Consider the following 13,262-nt stretch of genomic DNA (forward strand, 5'->3'; position numbering starts at 1 on the left):
CAAGAAAGGAAAAAAGAACAGACACAAAGTTTAAAAAATGGTCCTGGGTCTTAATTAAATGATATCATTATCCAATTAAAGCGCACAAATTTTACTATACCTGTTTTGGAGGAAGTGTATCCTGAGAGACCGGATCAAGAGTCATAAATTTTTTATCCCTGACAATACTGAGAACATCATAAAGAACACACATCTCTGTCAGGGCACTTCTTAAATTGTTCCTCACCGAGTCCCAAGGCCACAAGGAAGGCTGAAATTTCACCAACCCTAAAAAAAGAAAGGAATAAAAGAAAAGGGCAAGTATAAGTTACATTGAATAAAAGACAGAAAGCTAATTTAGAGACCTAAAAGTACTAAATGGAGAAATTATTTGTATCTCAAATTGCTCCCTCTTCTTTTATTTCTTTATTGAAATCCCTCCATTCTTTCTTCTTCGTTTTTAATTGTGAAAAATTACATATATACAAAAAAGCAATAATTTTCAAAGCACACCACAACAGTTAGTTGTAGAACAGATTTCAGAGTTTGATATGGGTTATAATTTCACAATTTTTGGTTTTTACTTCTAGCTGTTCCAAGACACTTGAGACTAAAAGAAATACCAATATAATGATTCAGCAATTAAACCCTATCTTCTCTGTATAGCTCCACCATCTCCTCTGATCTTTCTCCCAATTTTTAGGGTTATTTAGGTTATGCCCATTCTAACTTTTCATGCTGGAAGGGGCTGCCAATAATATGGGATAGGGAGATGGAACTAGTTGACGTTCTGGAGAGGCTGGCCCTCTGCATTTCAGGACTGTTTGGTCTAGGAAACCATTTGGAGGTTGCAGGTTCCTGGAAAGTGATCACAGTGCAGGGAACATTTATAGAACATCAGATAAAGCCCTAGGTGTCTTTCGGGTTGGCAGGAATGGTTTCGGTTGGGGGTTGGCAAAGTATAATTGGTGGCAATGTTCAGCTAAAGCTTGCATAAGAATAGCCTCTAGAGTAGCCTTTCGACTCTATCTGAACTCTCTCAGCCACTGATACCTTATTTGTTATACTTCTTTTACCCTTTTGGTCAGGATGGCATTGTTGATCCCACGGTGCCAGGGCCAGGCTCATCCCTGGGGGTCATATCCCACGTTGCCAGGGAGACTTTCATCCCCCGATGTCATGTCCCATGTAGTGGGGGAGGGTAATGATTTTACTTGCAGAGTTGGGCTTAGAAAGAGAGAGAGGCCACATCTGAGCAACAAAAGAGGTTCTCTGGAAGTAACTCTTAGCCATAATTACAGGTAGGCTTAGCTTCTCCACTACATAAATAAGCTTCACAAGAGCAAGCCTCAAGATCAAGGGCTGGGCCTATTGACTTGCCTCCATTCTGTCTTCTATCTTTAACATTTAAGTAGCATTCTTTAGCTTTTTTTTTTTTAATTTTTTAAACTTTTTAATTGTGAAATATAACATATATACAAAAAAGCAATAAATTTCCAAGTACATTTTAACCAGTAGTTATAGAACAGATTTTAAAGTTTCGTATGGGTTACAGTTTCATGATTTTTTGTTTTCCTTCCAGCTGCTCCAAGACACTGGAAACCAACAGAAATATCAATATAATGATTCAGCAGTCATACTCATTTGTTAAATCCTATCTTCTCTGTTATACTCTTGCTTCTCTTTAAACAACATATAGACATAAAAGCAAGAAATTTCAAAGTACATCACAACAATTAGTTGTAGAAAAGATTTCAGAGTTTGGTATGGGCAAACCAATTTTACGTTGGCTTTTTTATTTTTGATTTTTAACTTATTTTATTGTACAGTATAACATGTATACAAAGCAAAGAAATAAAAAAGCAATAGTTCTCAAAGCACTCTTCAACAAGTAGTTACAGGACAGATCCCAGAGTCTGTCAGGGGCTACCATACCATCCTCTCATATTTTTCCTTCTAGCTGCTCCAGAATATAGGAGGCTAGAGGGTTTAAATATTTTTTTATCATCACAATTGACTTTTCTTCCTTCTTATTTTTTGTGAAAAATAACATATATACAAAAAAGCTATATATTTCAAAGCACAGCACCATAATTAGTTGCAGAACATATTTCAGAGTTTGACAAGAGTTACAATTCCACAATTTTAGGTTTTTACTTCTTAAATACTGGAGACTAAAAGAGATATCAATTTAATGATTCAGTATTCATACTCATTTGTTAAATCCTAATTTCTCTGTATAACTCCACTATCACCTTTGATCTTTCCATCCCTCTCTTTAGAGGTGTTGGACTATGGCAATTCTAAATTTTTCATATTGGAAGGGTCTGTCACTAATATGGGTAGGGAAATGGGACTATCTGATGTTCTGGAGACACTGGGCTAGGTTTCAGGAATTATCTGGATCAGGGACCCATTTGGAGGTTGTAAGTTTCTGGAAAGTTACCCTAGTGCATGGAACCTTTGTGGAATCTTAGATATTTCTGTAGGTGTTCTTTAGGTTTGGCTGGAATGGTCCTGGTTGGGGGCTGGCAGGTTATGATAGGTAGCAATGTCTAACTGAAGATTGTGTAAGAGCAACCTCCAGAGTAGCCTCTTGACTATTTGAGAGATACTTTACACTTCTTTTCCCTGTTTTGGTCAGGGGGATTATCTGCTTAATGTACTCTAGGATGTATCCAGGCATTACAATAATCTACACAGGATTAAAGGACCTCTTTCTTATCCAATGTTCCCTGTGTTTCAATTGTTCAAATGAGCTATACAGATAGATTGAATTAGATTATGCACTACAGAAAATTTCAGTTTCAGACCAAATAATAAGCTAGCAGTCTTACAACAGCAAAACAAACACAACATCTAATTTCTATGGGTTAAAGCTATTAATAGAAAATTATAGGTAAGCACTCAAAAAATGCTTTTAAATTTATTCAAGTCTTTTTAATGACCTTTTTTCCCTTAGCATTTAAAACCTGAATAAGTAGAGAAGTTATAAAATACAGAAGTTACAGAAATAAAAATGACCTATCATCCCATCATTTAGATATAAATACATGCTTACAGTAAGAATTCAAACAATACAGACTCAAAGAGAATAAAAAGTATAAGTTCTACTTCACTCCACACCTTCAATCTCCTCCCCTCGTGAAAGATGGTCACAATTTACTGTTGGGGTGTATATTTCCAAATGTTTTCCTATGCCTTTACATATATACACTCTCTTTTTTTTATCACTTGTTTTTTCCCCACTTAACACATCACATCCTAGAGACACATCCACATCAGCATGTACATATCTACTGAATTCTTTTAAACACTGTATGATATTCTGGAGCATAGATTCGCAATAGTTTAACCATTCTCTTTTAATAGATATACAGAGTATTCCCAACAATGTTACATCTTGAGCACATGCCTGTGTACCTATACAACTTTTTCAGTAAATGAAATTTTTAAGCCACACTATCAGTGGATGAAAAGATACGTGAACTATAAATTTTGTACATACCAAACTGCCTTCCAAAAAGGCTCTATCACTTCATATTCCCCACACTGGACAGAAACAATCTTTTAAATTTCTGTGATTTTTATGTGTGAAAATAGTATCTTCATGTTTTAACTTGCATCTCCCTACCAGTGAGACCGAGCATATCTTGCTTACTGGCCTCTGAAGTCCCTACTCTGTGTACTCATTGTTCATATCTGGGGCTTATTTTCCTAATGAGGTCTCTGTTTTAAGTTTGAAGGAACTCTGAATATTAGTTGGGTATCATGTGTTGCAACTACTTTTCTCAGTCCTGTAATATATTTTACTGTTTATGATATCTATCTTTTCTTGTCATTATTTTTCAATTTTATATAACCTTACATCTATTCCTTTAAAACTTCTCTGTCCCCTATCTTGCTAAAGAAGATCTCTCCTAGGCTGGAGGGAACTGCCTGAAAATGCAGACCTGTGTTCCAGTAGCCATGTTTCTTGAAGATGACTGTATAATGATACAGCTTTTGCAATGTGATTGTGTGATTGTGAAAACCTTGTGTCTGATGCTCCTTTTATCTACCTTATCGACAGATGAGTAAAACACATGGAGTCAAAATAAATAAATAATCGGGGGAACAAATGTTAAAATAAATTTAATAGATTGAAATGCTAGTGATCGATGAAAGGGAGAGGTAAGGGGTATGGTATGTACGATTCTTTTTCTGTTTTCTTTTTATTTCTTTTTCTGAATTGAAGCAAATGTTCTAAGAAATGATCATGATGAGAATGTACAACTCTGTGACGATATTGTGAGTTACTGATGATATATGTAGAATGGAATGATCACATTGTACGAATGTCTGTGTTTGTATGTTGGTATGTTTAATAAATATAAAAAGAGATTTCCAAAGTTATAGGACTCTTCTTTTAATATTTCTTCCAATATTTTTGCTTTCTTTTATTTGGCACTACAATCTTTGTGAAATTAATTTTTTGTGCGATATGGGTAGTGTTTACTCTTTTTTCCCAAATGGATCCCAACTGCCTTAACACATTTGGCTTGAAATGTTGTCTTTAAATTTCTATTTACGCACGTCTGTTGCATAAATGTCTCATATTATAAATATTCTTTGTCCCTGACGTTAAAGAGAATCTAAGAATTACTCGTATTGCTTCTACAATTGCATCCTAACCTCTCTCCTTCCGGTTTTGTTTTCTCTATACTTTATTACACAGCACCCAAAGTAACCTTTTTAAAACAAACTCATCTGTCTCTACTAAAATCCTCCAAAAGCTTTCCTTTGCCCTTATAATAAATGCCAAGTCTTTTTATCCTGGCCCATAAGGTTTACATGATCTAGTCCCTGTGCATCTCTAGGACCTACCTCATTTTGTACTCAAGTCAACACAGACTTCTTTTCAGTTTTAGAAAATTACTATCATTGTCCACACTGCACAGGGAAGGAATGTAACTTGGCCAACGTCATACAGCTAATTAAGTGGCAGAGCCAGGAAATGAGCCAAGAGACTGCAGCCTTAACCACTGAGGGGTAGGGTCACTTTAAAGGCACTCTTTAAATAATGCATTTATTTCAACACTTCACCAGTGACAAAGTCTCAAACGCTCCCACTCAAGGAGACCCGTAGAGGGATGAGGAATATTAAGAGTCAACAGCGTCCTAAATTGTCCCGCAGTTAAAAAAAAAAAAAGTCGATGAGCACAATTTTTACTTCGCGCGGGTGCTGCTTTCAAAATACTCCCACTTGCAGAATATCATCTGGTGCGGCAGAGGCAGAGTGACATTAGCAGGGCGTGTACCGTGTCCTCACACCCACCTCGGCGGACTTAAGCAGCAGCTGACCAGGGTCGGAAGAGCAGCCGGACGTGACTAGGGTCTTACCTTCCTCGTCGTCCTGGTCTGCGTTGGACCCGGCGCCCGCCCACTCTTGCGCGTCGCCCTCGGCCCCCGCGGCCTCCTCCTCTTCGGAGCCCGAACCCTGGCTGAAGTCTATCCGCTGGGCCAGACGCGCCAGATTCTGCGACATGGACAGAGGCTGCAGGTAAGTCTCAGTGCCATCCAGGCCCACCTCCTGGACTTGCTTCTCGCAGGCCGACTCGATGCTGATCCGCACAGCGCGCACCCCAGACATGCTGGCTAGGTTGGCGTGCGGCCGAAGGGCCCCTCGAGAAGCAGTAGCAGAGGCGCCTCAGCGGAAGCCAGGAACCAGGGAACCACTGTGCCTCGGAGGCCCCTAGGGAAGCCAAACGCTCCTCTCTGGCCGGAAACAAAGCTCAAGGCCTAGCGACTTTCCCAGAATGCAGTGCAGTACCCCAGCTCACAGAACAAAACTGAGCAGGCGCGGGCTGCTCCGTGCGCGCGCTCCCGAAGAAGCCTATTGGAAGAGCCGGGAACACTTTCCGGTCAGTAGGAGGCGTGTCTGGCCGCAGGGAGGGAGGCAGGGAAGGAGGAATGGATTTGGCTACAAAGGATTTAGAGACCGATTCCTAAATTTTAAAGAAATGAATGGGTTCCTCTATCCTAGCGATGAAAACCCCTCTGGAAATGCTGAGATTTGGGGGTTTACACCTAATGTAAAACTTAACATGTCTGAAGACTTATAAATTAATAAAGGATGTAATTTGAAGAAAGCAGTTCATTGTGCTTGCCACCACTTATACTAATTACGTAGTTTATTATCTGGTTTCCCCGTTAATTGTAAGCGCCATGATGGCAGACATTTCCAGGGAACATAACCCGTACTGGCACGTGATGTGCGCTTAATAAATATTTATTGGATGAATATATAGTAAAAGAAAGCTCTGGATCTCAAAAAACAAAAAAATCAACGAAAAAGATGTGACAACGGAAGAGGGTATTTTCTGATTCTAGAAAACAAACGAGCAGCAGAATTGATGGCGCTTATCCTGGGTGCTCAAAGAAGATATCATTCATGGATTCCTGCAAAAATTATTTATTGGAAGTCTAGGAAAAGTCAGGCACTATGCAACGCACTGGTGATAGAAAATAAAACAGAAAGCCTTTGCCATCAAGGATTTTACAGTCTAGAGAGGAAAACTACTAATTAATGGTAGTTGGGATAAGCATGCGTAAGTGCTTCAAAGAAGATTATGGTATGCATAATCTGGTTGCATAGAGGTAACTTAACGCTGTTTTATTGGGGGATAAGATAGGAAATGGTTGAAACACTAAGCAGGTGCATGGTGTAATGCAATGTTGGAAAAACAATTTGGGACTAGATTATGGAGGAACTTAACTCCTAAACTAAAATGTCTGTAGGTTCTGAGGAACTATGGAAGCTTTTTTAATTGGCAGTGATTTTGACCAGAGTTGAGTTTCAGGAAGATTAACCTGTAATATGGATTTGAGGTGGGGGAAAAAAAAAAAAGAAGAGGTATAAAAACCACCTGGGATTTATTACTAGAAGTGAGAACAGTGACTTTGAGTGTGGAGTTGAGGAAGGTGTGTATTCAAGAACAGTACAGAGAGACAGTCAAAGGCTTTGATTTGGGGGAATCAAGAGAAATTGAGATTTCATGCCTAAGTGACTGAGAATAAATAATAAGAGATTAAGCAGTGGGTCCTGGGTCCCCAAGAAAATATTTCCTTAGTAATAATTACACAGAGGGAGATGAATTATTTTATATTACAAAATCCTATACTTAATTTAAAGAATTAACATTCAACAATCAACACCGCCAATCTTGGTTTTCATCTATCTCCCCCCACCAGAAGACTCAATAATGTAAAGATGTCAGTTCTCTGGAAATTAAGATATAAATTGAATGCAAACCCAACTGGAATCACAACAGAATATTTTATTGAAATTTGACATTTTATTTTTATTTAAAAATGCATTACTATGAAGGGTAGAGTTAAAGTGACAAGATGAAAAAGAAATATGAAAAATGACACCATTAAGAGACAAGTCTATTTCTAGATCATGGATTTAGAAAATTAGGTAGAAACCTACCAAAATCAATAAAGTTCAGGAAGGTGGAAATATATACAAATAAACAAATCAACACAAAACTAGCAATAAGTGGTTGGAAACAATACTGTGTCTTTGGGCCCACACAGAGCTCAGGTGAAGTACTGGTCAGTGCTACTGTGAAACCGAAAAACACACCAGGCATGGAAGCAGACATAGATTTATTAGAACTTTATGAACAGGAAAGGGTCTCTAGTGGTGGTGGTCCAGAGGGACTGTACTTTACAGAAGGGCAGAAGTACAAAGGGCAATGTGTATATGATTTTAGAATAAAGACATTCCATATGGTATGAGAACATTGGGCCGCTAGTATAATCATTAAAGGGGCTTGAGACCTGATGTTTTACTATGATTAATGTTTAAAACTAAGATACAATCATTATTGTCCCTTTACATTCATGATTATATTCTTTTCCCTCTGGGGAAAAACCTCTGGGGAGGTTGTTTCCTTTCTTGCCCTTTGTCCTGGTCATGCAGACTGTTACGTGCTTGGGGCTTCATTCCTGTTTAGGCGGAGGCCTGGACCCTGGGCTGCCACACTGAGATAAGTTATTATTTTTATTGGATCAAAAGTCATAAAATATCTAGAAATAAACTTAAGGAATGGAGAAGACTATAAAATTTACTTGTTTTACTATTTTTTTAAAAAAATTTATTTGTGAAACATATCCACATACAAACACAAACATTCTTACCATATAATTATTCCATTCTTGTTATAAAATCAATAACTCACAATATCATCACATAGTTGTATATTCATCATCATGATCATTTCTTAGAATATTTGCATCAGTTCAGAAAAAGAAATAAAAAGAAAATGGAAAAAAAATCATACATACCATACCCTTTACCCCTCCCTCTCATTGATCACCAGCATTTCAGTCTACTAAATTTATTTTAACATTTGTTCCCCTTCTTGTTTTACTATTAAAAAAAAAAAAAAAAACCTTAACAGAGAAAACATACTATAGTCTTCTTAACAGGAACCCTCAGGAAAATCCAAATGTCAATTTATCCCAAAATAATCTATATATTTAATGCATTTTTCAATCAAAATCTCATTGGGATTTTAAAAACATAATTGACAAGTTGATTCTCAATTTCATTTGAAAGAGCCAAGAAAATTTTGAAAATGAAGACTAATGAAGAAGAACTTGGCTGACATATCAAAATGCACTGTAAAGCTATTGTGCAGAAAATAGTTAATATAACAGGCATGAGATTGCTGTCCTTAAAAAAGGACGTTGGCCAAGGGTTGGCTCTTTGGTGGTGTCTGGGAGCTTAGATTTCAGGAGGGTTCCCACCATACTCTAGGTGATAAGTGTGGCTCACTGTGCCTAAACTGCACAAAATGTTTTGTGCTGAACACCTGCTTTCCTTCTGGGAGTGTGAAATTTTAGTATTTTGTTAGGCAGAGGGTGAAGACATGACAAGCCCCCAATAAATATCTTGGGCATTGAGTCTCAAATGCGCTTTTCTGGTGGGCAGCATTTCATGTGGACAGCATTTCACATGTTTTAAGTATCTGTCTCATGTGTGATTCTATTGGGAGAGGATTCTTGGAAGTTTAGGCCTAGTTTCCTCAGGGCTTCACCCATTTTCTTTTGCTGGTTTTGCCTTGTATTCTTCTGATATAATAAATCATAGCCATGAATATGACTTTATGCTGAACTCTGTAAATCTTCCTAGTAAATCACTGAACCTGAGGATGGTCTTGGGGTCCTCTGACACAGCTTCATTAGTTAAAATCATAGAAATGGACCAATGAATCAATGAAACAATACAAATGCATGTATACACAATAATTTAATAAAATATAAGAAAGCTCTCAAATCAATGATTAAAGAATGTATTCATTATTCAATAATGTTGTTGGGGCATTTGGTTATTTATCATTAACTACTGCCATAATAAAGCTGTGATACAGCTACAAAACCTCAGTGAAACAAAATAAGCATTTTTTTTTTATACTTCTGCAGTAAAGTTGGGGGCTACTATCTCAACTGAGCTTGCTTATACACTGTGGGTAAGGTGAGGGTCATCTGATCTAGGCTGAGTTCAGCTGGTTGGTTCTACTTCAAATTATAAATTTGTAGGTCATCCAGGTGATTCTGCACCATGTGTCTTATTCTCCTAGGACCAGCAAGCAAGAATACAAACATATTCTTCTCATGTTGATGGCAGAGATGAAAGAGGCAAGCTTTTTCTGCATCACATCTCTAATATTTACACATCATGTGGACAATCCCAAAAGTTAAGGGTGTTAGGAACACACTCAGTCCCTTTTTTTTTTTTTTTTTTTTTTCCGGTGCCATGGGCTGGGGACTGAATCCCTGTCTTCCACATGGCAGGTGAGCATTTTACCACGGAACCACCCATATACCTCACTCAACCTTTTTAGTTGCAGAAACTGCATTTATGTGGCAAAGGGGGTGTGAATATAGAAAGGAATAGGGTCAACAATTCAATCTATCATAAATAATTCATTTACATTCCCCTGAAATCACAGAGATGAAAGATACTGTAGACTAAATCAAAAGTATACTACAGGCACACAACAGGAGACTGAAGAGGCAGAAGAAAGAACAAGTGAACTAGAGGACAGGACAATTGATTTTGAATGCACTAAAGAACAAATGGCAAAAAAAAAAAAAAAAGGAAAAATTTAAATTGGATCTTAGGGAAATTATGGACAATATGAAGTGCACAAATATAAGATCGATGTCCCAGAAAGAGAAGAGAAGCATAGAGGGCCAGGAAGATTAGTTGAGGAGATAATGGGGGGAACTTCCCAACCAAAAGACATAAATATGCAAATCAAAGAAGCCGCATGGACTCCAAATAGAATAAATCCAAATAGGCCTACTCAAAGATACATACTAATCAGTCTGTCAAATGTTGAAACTCACCAATTAAAAGACAAAGACTGTCACCACTATTATTCAACATTGTGTTGGAGGTTCTAGCCAGAGCAATTAGACAAGAAAAAGAAATACAAGGCATCAAAATTGGAAAGGAAGAAGTAAAACTATCACTGTTTGCAGACGATATGATACTATACGTCGAAAACCCGGAAAAATCCACAACAAAACTACTAGAGCTAATAAATGAGTACAGCAAAGTAGCAGGTTACAAGATCAACATTCAAAAATCTGTAGCATTTCTATACACTAGTAATGAACAAGCTGAGGGGGAAATCAAGAAACAAATCCCATTTACAATTGCAACTAAAAGAATAAAATACCTAGGAATAAATTTAACTAAAGAGACAAAAGACAAAGACTGGCAGAATGGATTAAGAAATATGATTCATCTATATGCTGCTTAGAAGAGACTCATCTTAGACTCAGGGATACAAATAGATTGAAAGTGAAAGGATGGAAAATGATGTTCTATGCAAGCTATAACCAAAAAAAAAAGTGCAGGTATCTATACTAATATTAGAAAAAAATAGATTTTAAATGTAAAGAAATCATAAGAGACAAAGAAGAACACTACATATTAATAAAAGGAACAATTCACCAAGAAGAAATAACAATCATAAATGTTTATGCTCGCTATCAAGGAACTCCAAAGAATATGAAGCAAACATTGGCAAAACTGAAGGAAGCAATAAACATTTCAACAATAATAGTGGGAGACTTCAGGGCAGGCCATGGTGGCTCAGCAGGCAGAGTTCTCGCCTGCCATGCCAGAGGACCCGGGTTCACTTCCCGGTGCCTGCCCATGTTAAAAAAAGAAAAAAAGAAAAAAAAAACAATAATAGTGGGTGACTTCAATACACCACTCTCCTCTATAGATAGGACAAGACAGAGGATCAACAAGGAAATAGAGAACTTAAACAATTTGATAAATGAATCAGACCTAATAGACATATATAGATTATTATACTCCAAAACACCAGGATATATATTCTTCTCTAATGCTCATGGAATGTCCTCCAGGATAGATCATATGCTGGGGCACAAAAACAGGTCTTTATAAATTCAAAAAGACTGAAATTATTCAAAACACTTTCTCTGATCACAATGGAATGAAGCTGGAAATCAATAACTACCAAAGAACAAGAACTTTCACAAATATATGAAGATTAAATAATGCACTCTTAAACAACCAGTGGGTAAAAAGAGAAATTGGTAACTATCTGGAGATGATACAAAATTTCAGAACTTACAGATGAGGCAAAAGCAGGGCTGAGAGGGAAATTCATTGCCCTAAATACCTATATTAAAAAAGAAGAAACAGCTAAAATCAAGGACTTAACTGCTCACCTGGAGGAACTAGAAAAAACAAACAGCAAACTAGCCCCAAAGCAAGTAGGAGAAGAGAAATAAAGATTAAAGTGAATTAAATGAACTGGAGAACAAAAGAACAATAGAAAGAATCAATAAAATCAGAAGTTGGTTCTTTGAGAAAATGAAGAAAATCAATGAACCCCTAGCTGACAAAGAAAAAAAAGAGAGGATACAAATAAACAAAATCAGAAATGAGAGGGGAGTTGTTACCATGGATCCCCTGAAGAAATTAAAAAAAAAAACATAGGAAGATACTATAAACAACTATATGTCAATAAACTAGATAACTTAGATGAAATGGACAAATTCCTAGAAGCACACAAATAAATTACACTGACTTAAGAAGATCTCAACAAACAAATCACAAGTAAAGAGATTCAATCAGTCATAAAAAATCTTCATACAAAGAAAAGCCCAGGGCCAGATGGCTCCACAGGGGAATTTTATCAAACATCCCCAAAAGAACTAACACCAATCCTGCTCAAACTCTTCCAAAAAGTTGATGAAAAAGGAATGCTCTGTAATTAATTTTATGAAGTTAACATCACTCTAATACCAAAAGCCAGTTAAGGTGCTATAAGAAAGGAAAACTATAGGCCAATCTCCCTAATGAATATAGATGCAAAAATTCCCCACAAACTACTAGCAAATCAAATCCAGTGACACATTGAAAAAATTATACCCCTCGACCAAGTGGAGCTTATACCAGGCATGCAAGGGTGGTACAACACAAGAAAATCAATCAGTGTAATACAGCAAATTGAAAGGGAAATAAATCACATAAAATACACTTCAGACTACTTTAAATTAGAATCTCATGTCTGATTCAAAGCTCTGTACCTCTTTCCTCTTCTAGGCTCCTACTCTGTGTTGAGCTAGGAAGTAGAGAAAAGCAAACAAGTATCTTTTATTTTGCCACAGCTCCCTCCCTGATAGTTGTTGCAACTTTTCTGGCTAACACTGAATAGCCATCAATACTCACTGTGCTGGTTTGAAATGATGTATGTACTCTAGAAAAGCCATATTTTAATCCTAATCCCATTTTGTAAAGGCAGCCGTTTCTTCTAATTCCTATTCAGTATTGAATGTTTGAAACTGTAATTAGATCATTTCCCTGGAGGTGTGATTTAATCAAGAGTGGTTGTTAAACTGGATTAGCTGGAGGTGTGTCTCCACCCATTTGGGTGGGTCTTGATTAGTTTCTGGAGTCCTATAAAAGAGGAAACATTTTGGAAAAAGAAGGAGATTCAGAGACAGCAGAGCAGAATGACATAGCCACAAGAAGCCGAGTCCACCAGCCAGCGACCTTTGGAGATGAAGAAGAAAAATGCCTCCTGGGGAGCTTCGTGAAACAGGAAGCCAGGAGAAGCCAGCAGATGACACGGTGTTCGCCATGTGCCCTTCCGGCCGAGAGAGGAACCCTGACTGTGTTCACCATGTGCCTTTCCAGATGAGAGAGAAACTGTGTTCGCCATGTGCCCTCCCACTTGAGA

General features: G+C 37.4%; 1 protein-coding gene and 1 long non-coding RNA gene across 7 annotated transcripts in view; one reads left to right on the forward strand and one right to left on the reverse strand.

The window, feature by feature from the left end:
- The window catches only part of MED17 (mediator complex subunit 17), an 86,914-nt gene that overhangs the window by 34,411 nt on the left and 39,241 nt on the right, over nucleotides 1-13,262 (reverse strand). For 2 of the 6 annotated variants that reach the window (XM_077113240.1, XM_077113245.1), the window contains exons 1-2: nucleotides 5,362-5,788; nucleotides 101-267 (exon numbers count right to left, since the gene is read on the reverse strand). In XM_077113240.1, coding sequence (XP_076969355.1) covers nucleotides 101-267; nucleotides 5,362-5,611 — 417 coding nt within the window. In that variant the 5' untranslated portion in view covers nucleotides 5,612-5,788. The other 4 variants (XM_077113241.1, XM_077113242.1, XM_077113246.1 and 1 more) reach the window with 4 other exon arrangements.
- The window catches only part of LOC143644360 (uncharacterized), a 37,161-nt gene continuing 29,085 nt past the window's right edge, over nucleotides 5,187-13,262 (forward strand). Inside the window, exon 1 of the long non-coding RNA XR_013156644.1 lies at nucleotides 5,187-5,521. This is a non-coding gene — a long non-coding RNA (uncharacterized LOC143644360). The remainder of the gene's footprint in view (nucleotides 5,522-13,262) is intronic.

Source organism: Tamandua tetradactyla, chromosome 8 (genome assembly GCF_023851605.1).
Source record: "Tamandua tetradactyla isolate mTamTet1 chromosome 8, mTamTet1.pri, whole genome shotgun sequence".
Taxonomy (NCBI): Eukaryota; Metazoa; Chordata; class Mammalia; order Pilosa; family Myrmecophagidae; genus Tamandua; species Tamandua tetradactyla.